This window comes from Lissotriton helveticus, chromosome 2_2, assembly GCF_964261635.1.
Source record: "Lissotriton helveticus chromosome 2_2, aLisHel1.1, whole genome shotgun sequence".
NCBI classification, from domain to species: Eukaryota; Metazoa; Chordata; class Amphibia; order Caudata; family Salamandridae; genus Lissotriton; species Lissotriton helveticus.
This window is the reverse complement of record NC_136060.1, coordinates 73,818,099-73,836,371: the sequence shown is the minus strand read 5'-3', so window position 1 is coordinate 73,836,371 and position 18,273 is coordinate 73,818,099. Positions and strand designations below refer to the sequence as shown.

At 49.4% G+C, this 18,273-nt stretch overlaps 1 protein-coding gene across 6 annotated transcripts in view; it reads left to right on the top strand.

The window, feature by feature from the left end:
- Positions 1–18,273, top strand: part of PCM1 (pericentriolar material 1) — a 1,361,399-nt gene that overhangs the window by 1,327,811 nt on the left and 15,315 nt on the right. For all 6 annotated transcript variants that reach the window (XM_078678108.1, XM_078678107.1, XM_078678103.1 and 3 more), the window contains 2 exons: positions 15,176–15,265; positions 15,355–15,484. In XM_078678108.1, coding sequence (XP_078534234.1) covers positions 15,176–15,265; positions 15,355–15,484 — 220 coding nt within the window. The remainder of the gene's footprint in view (positions 1–15,175; positions 15,266–15,354; positions 15,485–18,273) is intronic.

Genomic DNA, 18,273 nt, shown 5'->3' with positions numbered 1-18,273 from the left:
CATACACATTCAGATAAATACTTTGAGAAAATTGAAACCTTTCCTGACGAAAAAGGATTTCAAGCTGGCAGTACCAGCTCTAGTCAGCCCAAGAGTGAATTACGGAAGTGTTGCTCTCTGTGGCCTACCCAGAGCTACAACGGCTCCTCTGAGAGCCTCAATCAACACCGCAGCAAGACTTCTTGCTGGCTCCAAAAGAAGCTCCCATATATCCCCTGACCTAAAATCCCTAAATTGGCTACCCTTTGATTCCAGAATTCATCTGAAAAAAGCTTGTATGACTCATAAAGCCATCCATCACAATACACCCAGCTATCTGGCACAGAAACTGGTGCCCTCTTGTGGTGTCAGATCCTCAAGAAGTTCTATCAACCTTCTACTGAAACTGAAAAGATTCAACAGGAAGAAAACATACAAGCGATCCTTTTCAGGGATAGCGCCCAGAATTTGGAATGCTCTACCCCCTGAAACCAGACGTAATCCCTCTACTGCATCTTTCAAAAAAAGAAGTGAAGGCGCTTCTCATGGCTAAACTCACTTGAGCAGGGACTACTGTTATTCTCCGACCCAATGTATCCTCTACTCTGAACCTTACAAGGTCCTCTGCACAGCCAGAGACCCTAGAAATTTATCTTTATCTATATTATGCTTGAAACTCATTGTACGTTTTTTTTGTAATGTTTCATATACTGCGTGTCAAAGCCTGAACGATTATACTAGCACTGCCTCTATGCTATTTACCTTGTTTCTATGTAACTAAGAATCTACCTTGTAAAGCGCTCTGATACCCGCAAGGGTCTGGTTCGCGCTGTATAAAAGTCTCAAAATAAATGAACTAAATAAATAAATATGCGGCGGCTTTGCAAGCCTCGATGGCTTCTCCCCCTCTTCCTTCCCCTCCCGTGACATCAGCGGACCCCTTGCCATCTGCGGGCCCTCTGTGGCGTCACCTGGGTCCCTCTCGTCCCTCCAAGCAGGCGGCTGCCTCGTTGGAGGTCAGGTCGGCGCCTTTCCTGTGCTGCTCCTTCGCCGCCCCGGCTCCGGCCCAACCCCAGTCTCCTGCACCGTGCTCCATGTCGGAGGCCGCCCCGGCGTCTCCCCCGGAGCCGGACAAAGACGATGTCCTGCCTCAGATTGCGGACTCTACGGCGCCAGGCCGACGTCTGGCCGTTGACTCGTCTTCGGATGCCTCCTCTTCTCCAGAGGTTCGGCGTTTGCTGGTGTCATCCTCGCCGGAGACGGGCTGCCGCAGCGTGGCTTTATCACTTTGTCGTCTAAGGGCGGCTCCTCGCCGTCGCCGTGGTCTTCGCCAGAGGAGCCGCAGGTTCCCCACTCCTCGGTCTCTCTTCCTTTTTTCCGGACCTGGCCTGTCCCTCCTCCGGTTGGCTTAGGGGATGGCTGCCTTAGCTTGCAGCCGTCACCTAATGAGGAGCTGCTTTCTCTTCCGCGGGGCCCTACGGAGGCGGGTGCGGCTTTCGCTCGCGCTGTTTCCATAGCTGTGGGAATTTTGCGCATGGGTGACCCAGCTACCCATGTCCCCGCATCATCTTCTGGAGGTTTTCCATCAGGGTTCTGGTGGCAGGGAGCTATTGCTTTCCTTCGAGGCTTCACTCCATTCTTCTCTCCTGGGGACTTGGGGCCATCCCGCCACGGGGGACCCGGTGCCTCAACACCTTCTGCACCGCCATAATCTGGCGCCGCATGTTCCGGTGTGCCTTTCCCTTCACTCCTCTACCAGAGGTCCCCTTTTGCAGACTGCCTTTCCTTCTCTGCCGCTGCTGTTGTCTCCCCTGTCACGGGAGGCCCGATTGCTGGACTCCTAGGGGTGCAATATGTTCACCGCGACCAGTGTGGCTCTGCGGGCCCTTAACACACTGGGTGTTTTGGCTCGGGCCACTTCTTGTTTGTGGGACTCGGCGGAGTTCCCTATGTCTACTGCTTCACAGGAGGGTGTTTGTGTTGATTTGAGACACCATGTGTTGAATGGCTGGCAGCTGGCGGCGTTTATTCTTCGCTTCGCTTTGGACATCTTGGAGGTGCTGGGTCATGCCATGGCTTCTTCGGTTGCCCTTCGTCGCCATGCCTGGTTTCGGGACATTGTATTCCCGGCGAACGTTCGAGAACGGTTGGTGAACCTTCCCTTCGAGGGTGCTCTTTTGTTCCTTGCCCCTGCAGACTCTGCCATCCATAGGTTCTTGGCGGGGCATCGTCCTCCCCCTCAGTGACCTGCGAGTTGATCTGGATGTTGGAGGTGTTCTTCTGTTTGGACGGGTCGCCCCGGATGTCTGTTCTGTGTGCTTCATGGCCACTCAAGTCCTCCTTGTTGAGACTGTGGTTCTGTTGGCTGCGGGCCAACCTTTCTTGACTGTGTTTGCTTTGGGTTTTTTTCTACACCATGCTGGCCCAGAGATTGGGCCTTCTGTGTTTTTCCTCTCTGGCTGCTTGATGAGCCTCCTGCTGGGTTTTTGTCGCAGGTCTTTTCGGTTGTCCTCTGCTGCGGATGTTTTTTCCTAAGAGGTTCCCATGTCTTGGGACGTGACCTGCCCTATGTGGGGTAATGGTGGCTGTTATATAGCCCTGTTATGTGCTGGGGAGCTGTGGTCCCCTGCGGGCTTCTGCTCTCCGTGGCGTTCTAGTATATTGCAGATGCAATCTTCTTGCTGATGCCTAGCTTGAGTTCCGCCCCAGCATGTTCTTCTCTAGGGTCGCTGCGCTGTTTTGCCTGGTCTGGCCAGCTGTCCGTGGCCTGGCATCATGTTCCTGTCCAGTCCCACTTCTTTTTGGGCCGTGTGTGGTCCCCTCCCTGAGGCGTCTCTGGACTTCTTCGCCTTCCTATTCTCTTGCTTTGACTGGAGTCTGGCTTGCTCTGAGTTCTTCGTTCTGTGGTGATCTCTGCGTCTGGCGGAACTTGCCGGTGCCGACCTATTGTTTTCTCTGCACAGTTGTGCCTTCGTGGGGCTTTAGTGGGACTGTCATCCTGCCTTGTCCTCTTCTTCCAGTGTGCCTTGCACCCGGTTATATCTCTTCTCCCTGTGGGAGGAGTTGGTCCCTGAGGTCTTGTCCCTTTTACGGGCGCAATCCGTCCCTGCGGGCCGTTGGACGGTTCTTCTTGGTTGACCTTGAGTTACCCTTTTTGGCTTCCGCCTGTTTCTTGCTGGCAGCGCAGTTCTGTCTGGGATTGCCTTTGCTCTGCCTTTTCTCCTTGGAGTCTCTAGGTTACTCTTCTCCTTCGGTGCTCCTCTTCTTGGCCTTGGGTGGAGGTTTGTTGCCTTGTATGGCCGTGGGGTGCTTTGCCTCCTTTCGTCTTGCCTTGCTTCCTCTGCTGGGTGAAGGACAGGCTACCTCTTCTCTCTTTTTTCCGCATCCCCTTTGGGGTTGGTTATCTTCTGCTGGCAGGGGTTCAACTTGCCTGGGGGGACGGGGCTCCTCGTCCTGTCTTGGCTCTCAGCCCCTGTGGGACCCTCAGTTATGACCAGGCAGGTGGGGTCCTCTGGCAGACCCTCCTTCCCCTTGGGTATGGCATGGGTATCTATTCTACATGAAGAAATCTGCAGCTAGTAGTCTCTATCCGATGTACGAGTTACTTACCTTCGGTAACGATGTATCTGGTAGAGACAATTCTAGCCGCAGATTCCTTAACGGCCTGCCCTTCCTCCCCGTTCTGCGAGGACTTTTGGCTTGGTCTTTTGCACTTGCCTCCCTGTGGGTGGCTGTGTCTTTTATGAGTACATTCTTTCCCTCTTTCTGTCAGGATGTTTCTTCCTGTTTCATTGTTCCTTTCCTCCTCTTTTGGCACATTGGAGGATAGGTTTGTGGGTGCTTCTGTGCCCTTATGCTCTGGTTGCTCCAGGTTGGGGCCTACCTTTCACCCTGCCCCTCCCCTCCCTAGCCCCCCCCCCTTTATTAGTAGGGTTCTGGGCCCTCTGCTATCCTCCAAGTTGGGGTCTTTTGGCTGTGCCTCTGCCGTTTGTTCTTTGTGGGGGATGTCGCACTCTGTGACGGGGCTGTCTTGTAGTTTTGTCGTTCCTTGTCTCTACCGGACTGGTTCCCCTTAGTTGTTTTTGGTAGGATTTGTAGTCCTGCCACATGTTATCATGACATTTTTACATCTGTCCTTTGTCTCCAGGGGGGGGCCATATCTGTACTGGCAGGGTTGCTGCTCAGGGCTGGGCTCTGTTCTTTATTCTTTCCCTGCCTTTGGGCGAGCAGTTATGCTGGGCAAAAATATTTCTGGATCCAGTCTCACGCCTGTGGATAATTCTATGTGAAGGAATCTGCCGCCAGAATCGTCTCTACCAGATACATAGTTACCGAAGGTAAATAACTCGTACTTTTGGTATTGAATCCACATGTTATGCTGATGGCACCATTAATTTTGTCGTTGGATCAGTTCCAAAACCAACTTGCAACACCTATGAAACAGAGATTATGCTTCTCAGGAAGTCCAACTCTTTCAACCCGGCTGTATGGTGGAAAATTTGTGAAAAATCTTGGTGGAGGGGGCGTGACGCAGCCTGAGAGAGCTCCGTCCCGCCGTACCTGAATCCGTACACTTATCCTTGATTCCCCCCCCCCCCCCCCCCCATCTGGTGATACCCCGACGGTGGGTCCCCGTGGCGGGCATGGGCGGCGACATCCCTGAGCAGGGAATCCCGGAGACGTGTGGCCTAGGCTGGGAGGCGGAGCCGGGGACCTCGAGTCTCGTGGACCCCGGTGCGTGAGGCGACGCCGCGTGGAGCTGTGGGAGGCGCCGATCCGGCGTCGGAGTGGATGGCGTCTGGCTGGAGGGGTCTGCCCTTGATGATCTGCGGGGAAGTGAGGCAGCGGTCGGAGACCGGAGAGCGGCGCCCAGGAGGTAGTGACGGCGGCGAGGCCTGGTGTGCTCCACGAGACTGGGGCCTAAATTTTGGCGACTGACCGGGGCCGGGCCGAGGGAGGGCCCTGAGCATCGACGTCCCCCCACTACTCTCGTCCCCCCCCCCTCAGGAGCCTCCGGAGGCCCCCAGACATCGGGGCCGGACAATGCGGCCCTTATGGCGGCGATCACGCAATCCAGAGATATGCTAGATGCAAAGATTGGGGCGATGGGGGCTGATGTTACCCTCTTGCGCCAAGACCTACGGAATGCTGTGACCCGCATTACTGAAGCCGAATCCAGACTATCGGAAGTGGAGGATGGCATGGCGACCCTAAAGTGGCCACTATGGAGGGTATTCAAAAGGGCCTGGTGCTCCGAGCCGAAGATGCAGAAGGGCGGGCTCGGCGCAACAACTTGCGCTTTATCGGCTTTCTAGAAGACTGCGAGAAAGGCAGCATGGAGGGTTTTCTGACACAGTGGTTAGAGGGGTGGATGCCGGCGGACTCCCTCTCCCGCTGCTTCATAGTCGAGCGGGCACATAGAGCACTCCTCAAGAAGCCGCCGGTTGGTGTCCGCCCACGACCAGTGATAGCGCGGCTACTCAACTACCATGACCGCGACGCTATCCTGCGAGAAAGCACGAGTGAAGGAGCCCCTCCTGTATGACACTCAGAAGATCCTAATATTTCCGGACTATACTAAACAAGTACAGCAGCAGCGGCAATCCTTCCAGCGGCCAAGGCGTGCTTGCGAGATCTGAAGATTCAATACGCCTTGCTCTTCCCGGCCCGTCTACGGGTGGTGTATCGGTCCCGTAGCCTTTTCTACAATTCACCGGAGGAAGTGTTTAACTGGACCGATGAAACCGTTAGAGTCCGCGCGCACACTCCGCCTGGACAAGACTCGGATTCCTCCTCGACAACAGCGTCACGGCAGCCTTCCCGGAGATCGCGAAGTGCGAGCAACTGGAGGTCCCGGCCAAAAAAGAGAAATTCTCCCTCTCGAGAGGGACAAGACGGAGGGCCAGATGTACCAGACACCCGGAAGCCAGATCCTTGAAAATACTAGGGAGGACTTGAGGATACTTTCTGCAGTTACTCCTATATGGCGGGCGAGTGACATTCCATAGCTCCCACTGGAGACGACGAACTGTTTGGAGACTAAACACATCCGATGCTGTACAGTTCCAATCAACCTGAGATGGGATGGGGGGGGGGGGGCGATGATTTGGCGGGCGGACACGTCCCTCGAGTTTAGAGAAGTTTAATGCCTCTAGGGGGTAAGTTGGGGGGTTGAGTGGGTGGTTCATGGGGATCCATTGGAGTAGGTGGCTCCCGGCCTCCCGTTGGGGGTCGGAGCGCACCTTCACCGCGACAGCTCACCGTTGCTGAGGTATAGGGGGGGGGGAAGTTGAGGGGTTGTTTGACTGGGGGTTGCTGGGGGGTAGGGGGGTGGGGGGAGGCGAGAGCTCGGGGGGGGCAGTCCTCTACAGCACGATGGTTCATCAGGTTCTATTGCAGGCAGGTGTGCAGTCTTGGTTCCCGATACCCGGGCAATTGGAGTTACAACCGATAGATGGCGGTTAGCGGTCCCGAGCCTGAGGCCCCCAGGGCGACGCTGCGAATAGTCAGCTGGAATGTAAGGGGCATGCTGGATAGAATAAAGAGGTGCGCTGTGCTGAAACGAGGGCAGAAAGAGAAGGCAGATGTCCTACTGTTGCAGGAGACCCACCTCCTGGGCACTAAAGCCCTAAGTTTGCAGCGTTACGGATACCAGCAGGTGTATCATGCTGGTTTCGTTAGAGGCTCCAGGGGAGTGGCGGTTCTGATTCACCGCAGGGTGTCATACGTCCACTCGACACAATGGGCAGATGCTCAGGGCAGGTACATATTTGTCAAAGGAGTGATTGGAGGCGAACCTGTGGTTTTCGGTAGTCCCCCCCCCCCCCCCCCTCCCCCCCCCCCCCCCTTGCTGCAGTGGTCGCTTGTGGAGAAACTGTTCACCGTCTGGGCCGAGAGGGGTGACTGGAATAATGTTATGAATAGTCGGACGGATCGCACCAGACCCGGTAGTGGACAGATGGTGGGTGCCCCTACCAAGTTGAGTGACATGGTGAGAGGAATGGGCTGGATGGATGCATGGCGCTATCAACATACACATTGCCGGGAATACACATGTTTCTGGGGTACATAACTCCTTTTCAAGACTGGATTACCAGTTTGTCCCCTGCGCTCGGATTGGGAGGTTAGACTCGACGGCTATACTGCCACGTGGTCTCTCTGACCACTCCCCTATTACTATCAATATCCTCCTGGACAAGAGGCGACTGCCGTTCAGATGGCGTCTCTCCACTTGGCACCTGCAACACGAGGACTACCAGTCTCGCATGAGGGAGGCCATAGCCCATTATTGGGAAGATAATGAGGGATCCGGGACGGATGACGTGACCCTCTGGGAGGCACTGAAGCCCACACTCCGAGGAGTAGATATAGCCTGGTGTGCGGCAGCCCGCAGGACACGTAGGGAGGGCCTAGAGAAGGCAGCGGATTGGGTCCGCGAATTAGAAGAGCGGTGCACGACGACTGGGACTGACGAGGACGTGTGCTGTCTGTTACAAGCACAGCAGGACTCTGCGTCCTTACACCTTGAGGAGTCACGCCAGGTATGGCTAGCTACACAGAGCAGGATTTACCAGTGGGGAGACAAGTCCAGCACGATGCTGTATAGGCTCTGCCAGGACACCTTCCAGGCGCAGACACTGCCGGCTCTTAGAAGCGAGGCCGGAGATCCTTTGTTAGCTCCCCGGGAGATTGCAAACAGCTTTGCGCGCTACTACGCGACACAATATGCCTCCAAGGAATCTCTCCCAGCAGGTGCTATTGATAAATTTCTTGCGGACCTCCCGCCACGGGCGATATCGGAGGAGGAGCGAGTTCGCCTCGAGCTTCCACTATCAGCAGAAGAATTAGGAAGGGCCCTTGGGGACTTAAATGCAGGGAAGGCCCCCGGGCCCAATGGGTTCCTGTGTGAGTTCTTTAAGAAATACCACCTCCAGCTGGGGGCACATTATAAGAAGGCGCTGGAAGCGGCTAGGGAATGTGGCCGCGTACCGACGGATTGGAGACATGCTGAAATAGTGGTCTTTTTTAAACCAGGGAGGGCCCCCGAACGTCACGAATCATAGAGACCCATTTCGCTTCTCAACGTTGAGGCGAAGATATTGGCAAAGACCCTTGCCAATCATCTCCTTCCGTACATCACTAAATTGGTCCATCCAGACCAGGCAGGATTTATGCCGCATAGGGCGACGAGACATAACATCAGGTGCGCTCAGGTGGCAATGGAAATGATGCGGGCCACCGGAACGCAGGCGGCACTTCTACTGGCTGACATTGATAGAGCCTTTGATTCGTTGAGCTGGGTTTACCTACAAGCACTTCTGCCTCGCCTAAATCTTGGACCCCAGTTTTTATCGTATATTCAGTTTCTGTACACTGATCTGACGGCCTCGGTGAGAGTGGCTGGGGCCGTGTCTGGCGCCTTTCCAATTGGACGGGGCACCCGACAGGGGTGTCCCCTCTCGCCGTATCTGTTCGCCCTTGCCATGGAGCCCTTGGCGGCGTGGGTGCGCATCGATGCACAGATGAGGGGCTTCGAATGGGAGGCCGGGCCATCGGACAGGATCGCGCTCTACGCCGATGACGTGCTTTTCTTCCTTACGGACCTCAATAGGTCAGGACCGAGGGTCCTGGAAATTATGCGGGTGTTTGGGGAGGTATCAGGGCTCAATCTGAATGTGCGGAAGTCCACACTGTGGACACTGGGGGGCAATACAGAGCTGGGTGCCTGGGCGTCGGCCTTGCAGGGGGCGACTGGGGGCCTTAAATACCTTGGGGTGTTCCTGACGGATATACCTGGAGTCTCGTGGGAGCAAAATGTCGTTCCTGTCTGGGACCGGGTCCGGTCAGACATGAAAACGTGGTCCCGCATGCCCCTGAATCTTTATGGCCGTTCGGCCATTTTTACGATGGTGGCCCTCCCACACTTACTCTACCAACTACAGAATTACCCCTACCCTATACCAGCGCAGTGGTTTCGTCAGGTCAATTCGGCACTAGGCCAGTACCTCTGGGCCGGGGGTGCAGTGAGAGTGGCTCTTCGTACTTGTTTCCTCTCCACATATTGCGGCGGCTTAGCATCTTCGGATGTCCTGTCCTATTATCAGGCGTCCCACTTGTTGGTATTGAATGAGTGGTGGTATGGGGCACGGGGAGAGCTAGCCTATGCTCTGGAGAGATATCTGATGGAGCCAGACACCCTACACACTTTATTGTACTCAGCTGGGAAGAGAAAGAGGCTCCCGATGGTCACGCAGGTGGTCTTTCAGGTCTGGCGACGGGCGCTTCATCGTATGGGATGGTGGAATAGACTGACCGTGGAGACTCCACTGTGGCAGAACGGTCGTTTACCGGCTCTGGCGTCCTTACAGGGGTTTCACGGCTGGGACGCAATAGGAATCTCGGCGTTGGGCCATGTAATGAAAGGCGCGACCCTAAAATCGTTCCAAGAGCTGAGGGACGAATATAGTATGCCCCAGACCCAGTTCTTTAAATACCTGCAGTTCCGACATGCCATCTCCCCTGCACTGGAGGGACTAGACTCCTTACCTGAATTCAGCCCTCTAGAAGCTAAGGTTTTCATGGGTGAATTGGAAGATAAGAAGATATCCCGCATCTACCAATCATTAGTTACACATTGTTCCTCCTCCCTTGATAAGCTGTGGACTACTTGGGAGGGTGAGGTAGGAGTATTAGAAGAAGAGGATTGGAGGGAGGCCCTTGCTGCCCCAAGGGACGCGGCCGTAGCCGTACGATTACGATTCATACAATTTAAATACTTGCATAGAGTCTACTACACTAGAGAGAGGCTGTGGCGAGCAGGTTTGATTGCGTCCCCATAATATCTGAGATGTGGTCGAGAGTTGGGCACCTTCCTGCATACGGTATGGTCCTGTGGAGCGCTGGAGAGATTCTGGACAGGTGTTTGGGTCTGTTTGGCTGAAGTGTTGGGTTGGGAACTCCCCCGTACACCGAAGCTAGGCCTTCTTCATATAATGGAACAGGTGGGTGGCAAACTCTATAAACGTCACTTGCTGCTCCTTGCCTCACCGTGGCCAAGAGGGATATTGCCCGCGCCTGGAAGGACCCTAGGGCCCCTCCGGTGGGAGTTTGGAAGAAGGGGTTGGATTACTGTATGGGGCTGGAGCGTCCAGTGTTTGAAGCGCGGGGTTGCCCCAGGAAACATTACGAAATATGGAAGAGATGGGCAGAGTACAGGGGACTGTGGCTGCAGCCGCCAGCACAGCGTGATGTGGATGAAGTACTGGTGCTGTGAGAACCTGGGTGGAGGAGGATTTGCATTACCTGTTACATGATTTTCTTCTTTCTTGGACCCAAGAGGACATCGTGCAAGGGGCTCGGGTGGGATCCGGGTGGGGGTAGTTAATAAGGGGTGGGAGGTGGGAGAGTTGTGGTGATTATGCCTCATTGAACAAATGTATTGATTGCAATTCTATGCATTTTGATCATATGCTCACAGCCCCTCCGGTGTTCGGAGTACTGTGGTTTACATGCAATCTCTTAAGAAACCAATAAAAAAATTGTTCTGAAAAAAAAAATTCTTTCTGGAAAATTTGACACTCCTCTGTCAAGTCGCCCACAAGCTATAGCAGTAGCCGGATCGTGTTTCAGAATTATACAAGCATTGAATTTTTTTTTTTTAATACCTCCCATCGTCTGCTAGAAAAACAGTGCCTTTTGCCCTGATAACATTCTAGATTGGACTATTGCAATAGCCTGTAGGCAGGTTCTTCAAACAAATCCCGCAGAAACTCAGGGGTGCAACACACTGCGGCCAGACTGGTACTTAAACTCCCTAGCCGGTTCTCTGCATCAGCAGCCTGGAAAGTATTACATTGGCTACCAGTGCATAAAAGTTTTTTTTTTATTCTTTTATTCATTTTTGGATCCTTTAGAAGGACTGGGGCCAATATATTTAATTTCTAGAGTCACCCATTATACAACGACACAGCCTCTTGGGTCCTACCAAGCCAACCTACTCAAACCCCCATATACAGATTTCAAACTCGAGGAGGCAAATCCTTTTCTTTCTCTGGTACAAGGGCTTAAAATCTGCTCCTTAGGGAGTTGAGAATCATTTGAATCTGAAACGATTGTCAAACTGCAGCTTAAGACGTGGCTTTTAGGCTTCCCCGATGCTCTGTGCTATTCACTCATTCTCTGATGCATTTCTCCCCCAATGATTGACCAAGATTGACTAAGCTTATACAGCCACGTTCATTGCCACTTAGTGCCAGGATGTTATTCTGGGAGTGGCAGCGCACTCTATAACAATATGCAATTCAATTCAATCTGAAGTCTCAGTGGGCTCAACACCAAGTCACCTCTCTGATTCCATCCAGGTTGAAGACTACGGCTAAAGGGCTGCAGTACTGCTGCTGCTCAATTGTAGTTGGACAGATGGCAGAACTCTCTCTACCCCACCTAGAGCTAACTGTTGTGACAAATGCATGGTTGCTGGGTTGGGGAGATCATGTGTGAGAGGTGGAGATCAGAGGATTGTGGTCTCCAGCGGGGGCTTGCAACCACATCAACTTGCTGGAGCTGCAAGAAATTCGATTGGCACTGAGAGTGTTCCTCATGACCATCAAAGGGGACCGGGTGCAGGAACTCATGGACAACACGACAGCTATGTGGCATTGCTGGAAGTGGCTCAATGCAGCTCCCTAATCGCTGTGCTGTAAACTCCAGGGCAAACTAATTCAGCCAACATTACCTTGCGGATCACAAATGCTGGTTAAACTCTGAGGTGGCACAGGGCATCCTCCAACAATAGAGAGAACCCTGGCTGCATCTCATTGACACCATAGAGAAGGACCAATGTCAAAAATTCTGCTTGTTGGATTTCCCAGGCAGTCCTGCCTCATAGACTCCTTTCCCCGGCATTGGGACGCCCATACGTCTTTCTGCCCCTTCCTCTCCTGCCCAGAGCACTCAAGAAGATCAAGAGAGACTGTGCCCGTTATCAGATGTTCTTCTTTTCTGTTTGTCATTGGCCCAGCAAGGTCCTGCTGTGGCAATAGTTAACGGTTAACTCTCAGCCCTTTCAGTCTTCTTATGTTTACCTAACCAGTCACTCCACTTTGTCACCTGTTGGGCTGTTCTATATGTTCCTGTTGACTCCACTTGCCATGCTGTAGTGCGACTTTAATGTAACACTCACTTTCTGTAAACTCCTTTTCAGTCCATACACTTTTGCTCTTTGTCTTAAGATAAAGACTGCATTCCTCCTCTCCATACCATTGGCAGACAAGTGAGTGAACTCCAGGCAATGTCTGTGGTTCTACCATATACATCTTCCTTCTTGGACAAATTAAATATTGTGAGCAAAAGTGCCATTCCTGCCCACCCTTCCACATACAGTCGATCACCATACCAGCTTTCATGCACTGCCTCATCCCTTCAAGGATACATTATCATAGATGGGGTGACCCAATAAAAGTCCTAGGACCTGGGTATCGGGTGTTACAGAGAAGGTGGTCCTAGACGTTTAGCTCCAAATACACTTATTAATACGTTGTAACCTTATTCAGTTTATATTACACTTATCATGCGATTTAATTCTGCAATGAAAAAGCTTTTAAAAAACAATAAGAGAAAAACAATAGCCCAAAACAAATCAGATGTCCAAACCAACACACAGTAAGTTTTTAGTGTCTTAAAAGTAGAGCAAGAGATGGCTCCACTGTTTTATTTTTCTAAAATGCTCACATCATTATTCAATAACACAAATCTGATTTTTGAAAGAAACATAACACAAGAGGGGTTACCAGTAGCGTAACGTGCATAGAGTAGAGTGAAAGTTTTTGTGCTCGTGTGGGATAGAAAGAGACCAAAGTGGTCTTGAGAGGGTGAAATCTGAATAATTCAACAGATCCAAGGTTAAACAATCCACAATGTAGTTCACAAGGGAGCCTACCCTCGATGTTTTTATAAGCAAAAAATGTTATTCTTTCTTGCCAAGTTGCGGTGTTTTATTCATCCGAGTTTTTTGAGAGGGTGAGGCGGCCGGGGCAAACAAAAGGTGCAGGCTCCAAATGGGGGGAAAAGGGGTGTCGACGTTTCGACCCAAGGAAAAGAAGGGCAGTTTATTTCCTCATGAGCGGGTCTTCATCAGGACGGGGAGATGGCAAAAGGAAAAGGACTCAGTTACATTAGAAACATGTAACCCCAGTGGTGAAGGATGGAAATAAACTGCCCTTCTTTTCCTTGGGTCGAAACGTCGACACCCCTTTTTCCCCCATTTGAAACCTGCACCTTTTGTTTGCCCCGGCCCCCTCACCCTCTCAAAAAACTCGGATGAATAAAACACCGCAACTTGGCAAGAAAGAATAACATTTTTTGCTTATAAAAACATCGAGGGTAGGCTCCCTTGTGAACTACATTGTGGATTGTTTAACCTTGGATCTGTTGAATTATTCAGATTTCACCCTCTCAAGACCACTTTGGTCTCTTTCTATCCCACACGAGCACAAAAACTTTCACTCTACTCTATGCACATTACGCTACTGGTAACCCCTCTTGTGTTATGTTTCTTTCAAAAATCAGATTTGTGGTATTGAATAATGATGTGAGCATTTTAGAAAAATAAAACAGTGGAGCCATCTCTTGCTCTACTTTTAAGACACTAAAAACTTACTGTGTGTTGGTTTGGACATCTGATTTGTTTTGGGCTATTGTTTTTCTCTTATTGTTTTTGAAAAGCTTTTTCATTGCAGAATTAAATCGCATGATAAGTGTAATATAAACTGAATAAGGTTACAAAGTATTAATAAGTGTATTTGGAGCTAAACCTCATCCCTCCAAGGAGGCAGAACAACCTAATCATCTTGACATACTTCATTTTTATGCGGACCGAACCAGAAATGTCCTGACGACAGGAAGACCACTTTTCGCTGGCTTCTCTGGGGCTAAGAAAGGCAAAGCAGTGAAAAAGAGGACCATCTCAGTATGTATTGTGCTATGCACCAAGATCTGCTATGGGCTATCTAAGAAGGTGCCCCCTGACTGCTTGCCTGCTGTTTCCACCAGAGCGAAGGGTGCTTCAACTGCGTAGACACAGGGTCTGCTGATCATGGACATTTGTTAGGCTGACACATGGGCGCCCCTCCACACATTCAAAAAGCATTACTGCCTAGATAGCCAGGTCCGGCAGGATGCGCACTTTGTCCAATCTGTCCTGCAGAATTTCCTGGTCCGTGCCATTCCACACCCACCTCCTCGGGAAGTAGTACTTTGGTATCTATCCACAAGGTGAGGAATTTGTGGTTAAAAATCTTTATCAGAAGAAGAAGTCACTTAATTTCTACCTTTTCTGGTAGAGAGACTAAGCACAGAATCTTCATCGATCCACCCTCCTCCCCGTTCACTGGAATGGACTCAGTTAGTCCATTAATAAGATGCCAAATCTAAAGTACCTGCACATTGCACTATCTGATCATCCGACAGCACAGACCAAAATCAGGAGAAACTCACAACAGCATGCAGAGGTGGCACATATATAGGGGCACCAATGTCACTTCCGATGCAGGACAGAGCCGCAGCATAGCCGTACAATGCTACCTACCAACATGCTAGAGAATTGCTGTGAAGTTTCTGAATCCAGTCTGGCGCCTGATAGAGATTCACATAGTGGAGAATTTGTAGTTCGCTAGCGTCTCTACCGGAAATGGCATTGCCAAAGGTAAGTAACTTGTTTTTCATGCTTGTAAAAAAATAAAGAAATAAGATGATGTACACCATGGGGTGAGATGTAAGCCTTTCCACATAATTTGCTCTATTATGGCCATACATAATAAGAAAGGGAAGGCACAAAGATTGGTTCACCTTTCTTTAATACTGGTACACTAAGTACCATGGATTCCTTTCCTGACAACAGGAGTAATTTAGAAGCATGTGCCGATTAAAGGCTCTCCTTCTTAGAACAATTTACATAGATAGAAATATTTAGATAAAGACTAGTGATTTTTCTCCGTATTTGAGAAGCACAAAGAATTTTTTTTATGTTAATTGATGTCTTTTTACATTTTGTGAACATGCTTTAATTGCTTAACCCCACGAGTTTGAATGTTTGTAATGTTAAATACGAGCATTCGCTATGTTCATACTGTTGTTCGCAACTTGGCAGCAGAGGTTTTCACTAGCTAAATTACATTCTTCTACCTTGCCTTTTAATTAGGAAACTGGTTCTGGGAACCAAAGTCAAAAGTCTGATGAGGATGACTTTGTTAAAGTTGAAGACCTGCCCTTCAAACTCAATGTGTCAGAGGTATTGTTTTTGTGTCTTGAACAGAAATATAATTGAGATCCGTTTTCTTCCTTATTATCTGATGGTTTTAATTTTTTTCCATTCGAAAGAGTGATTTAATGAAGAAAATGGCAGAAGAAGAGCTCAGCAATAGTATGTGTGAAGGAATTTTAGCCAAGGATGAAAATGGACCAATAGCTGCCGAACTGGCAGGAGACACAGACATATTGAAAGAGCCTGGTAACATTTTTATTTAACTTTTTCTTCCTACCATAATATCAACAGCTCTGGCCAGTTGGGTGATTGTGAAATACTCAATGCTGTAGTCACATTTCTCCACATTTGTTCAAGTACCTTGGGTACCTCCTGCTCAGTTTGTTTGCAGAGTTTCATATAAAAACAGAATGTCTAACCCATATATTCCTTTACCCCTCAAATAGCAGGGAAAGTCACTATTAGTGCATTGCTGATTGTTTTCTGCCAACTCTGTATTGATTTGCATAAACCAACCAGATATTTTGAACTTTATAGATTAAGCAGGTGCTTTTTTTCCACAGATTACGTACTTTTTCTATCACCTTTTTCATTCACTGATATTCGTGCCCCATTTTAAAGCTTACACTTATAAGTTGTTGCCACGTGCCTCTGAGTTATTCAGAGCTAGTGGCTTGTGTTATGTTTATGTATGAAATTGGTAAAGCGCAGTCACATGGCATTGTAGAGGAAGGGTAGCTGACGTGTTTTAAAACAGAACAGTTTGTTATCAGACTTTGTGTGGTACAATAGATCTTAAGGAAAATAAACGGTAAGGAGTTCTAGGCTCCAGAGGCTTTATAACAATAGGAACAGCCTTCCATTGTTTTTTAAATTCGCAGAAGTCTCAACATAGGCTCCTTTGCTGAACGATGAGTTTGAGATTGCTCATATAGGTAGAACCTTTTACATATGCAAGGACTCTGGCAATTGTAGTATTTGTATGAACTACGCAAATGCATTTTAATTGAATTCTGCTAATTGACAGCTAGTGCAGGTTGTGTAGCAGTAGAGATGCTCTGGAGAAGCTTGGTGTTAGGATTAGTCCCACAGCCTGCCTGATTTAGAGTACACTTAAAGAAGGAGTTGCTTTTGCCTGCTAAAATGAATTGATGTAATTTGGGCTTAACTAGAAAGGATACTACAATGTAAGATGCATCTTACAAAAATTATAAACATAAGTTTATGAAGCCGCCTCATATGGGGTAACAACTGCAGATGCTATTGGGTCCATCTCTACTTTGTTATAGTGTTTAACAGCCAAGTATTTCACAGCCTGGGCTGCATCTGGGAGAGGATCCAGCTCTACTAGTTAGAAAGTATTAATAGCTGTTTCCCATTAGTTAAATATCTTGCTCGTTGGCATTAAGTTTAAGCCAGTTTGTATTCATCCAGTGTTTGATGTGAGAAAGACATTACCTTAAATTTTCATCTGATTTTTTTAGGCAATTCAGATGGAATAATAACCGGGTTGTTGTCTACATTGGGATAAAATTGCAGACCCTCTAAATGTTTCCAAGTAGCCTAAAGATGTGTGTGTGTGTGTATATATATATATATATATATATATATATATATATATATATATATATATATTTATTTATTTTTAAATTTATTTAACATATACGGTGAAAGTGTTGAGCTCAAATGAACCACATGAGTGACTTGTATGAGAAATTACCGATCAATAACTCTGTAAGTTATGTTCAAAAATAGAAGCAAACCAATTCAGCACCTTACATGATGTAATGGCAATAGACCGTTTCTTCTGTAGAGCAGGGTGATGAGTCATGTAAAATGTTATTGATGGGCCTCATAAAATCAGGATGGTAACACAGTTGCTATCAGCAGCCATCTTAAGGTCATCTATAGTGGCTATAAGTGCCAGTTCAGTGCCAAGACCAGTGTGAAATTCCTCCTGTGAATCATCAAAGGTGTTATTGTTCTGAAGATGCCTACTGAGTTGCCCTGCTACATGATGTTCCATGTATTTGGCAACAACCGAGAATAAAGTTAATGGGTCTATAATTAGGTGGAATTGATTGATTAAGATAAGACCTTGTTAAAAGGAGATAGAGACGTCAAGCCACAGATTCCTTACCTTTGAATTTCCCAGACATCATACTGGATCTGGAAGATTTTTCTTGAGCAGTACCTCTGCGCGCCGGTTGGTGACATTGGTTGGCTCTGTGTGGCTTCATCAGCTTCTCCAGCACATCTGCGTCACCTATATAGGCACCACCTCAGCATGCTGACGTCAGTTCTTTTCTTTCCACACCTGCAAGCGCTGATCCGAAGAAAGAGCTACCCCACTGTCTGCTTTTGACTGGATTTTTGCAACATTTTGCTCACCTTATTTGGGATATTTTCGTCCTGGTGTGTGAAGGGTGTGATCGAGGAAGACCTGTTTTAAACCCTGTGGCACCTGTCACTGCGCGGTGACGGTCCCACACCTCGTGTTTGTGCTGTCTGGAGAGCGACCACGACTACAAGTCGTGCTCAGACTGCCGGGCCATGGAGTTGAAGGCATTTAGGAAGCGGTCCCAAAAGCTGCTAGTGTCCCGGCAAGCAACTGTGCGGAAGTCACAGTTCAGCTCGAGAGGAAGTTCACTACTCTTTGGGCCCCATCTCCCTTTGGAGCACCTCCAGGCCCGAAGGAGCTGAGTGGGACACCATCAGAGGATTGTCCTCGTGACGGTTGGGCCATCGGAGTGGAGGGATCAACGCGGCTGACAAACTTTGGTGCAGGCTCACAGTCCTTCGGGATCTTTGCCGTCAAGACCATTCCAGGAGTTCAAAGTCCTCTTCGTCCCACTCAAAATTGTCCAGATGCAGCGCATTTCGAATTCTTCATGTCTGTCGCATGACTCAATGAAGGAAAATCGCCTATCTGATAGAGACATCTAGCCCCAGATTCCTTAACTTTGCATTCTCCCCAGGCACCAGCCTGGATCTGAAAATTGTTCAGCCGTACCTCTGCATGCTGGGGACAGCGT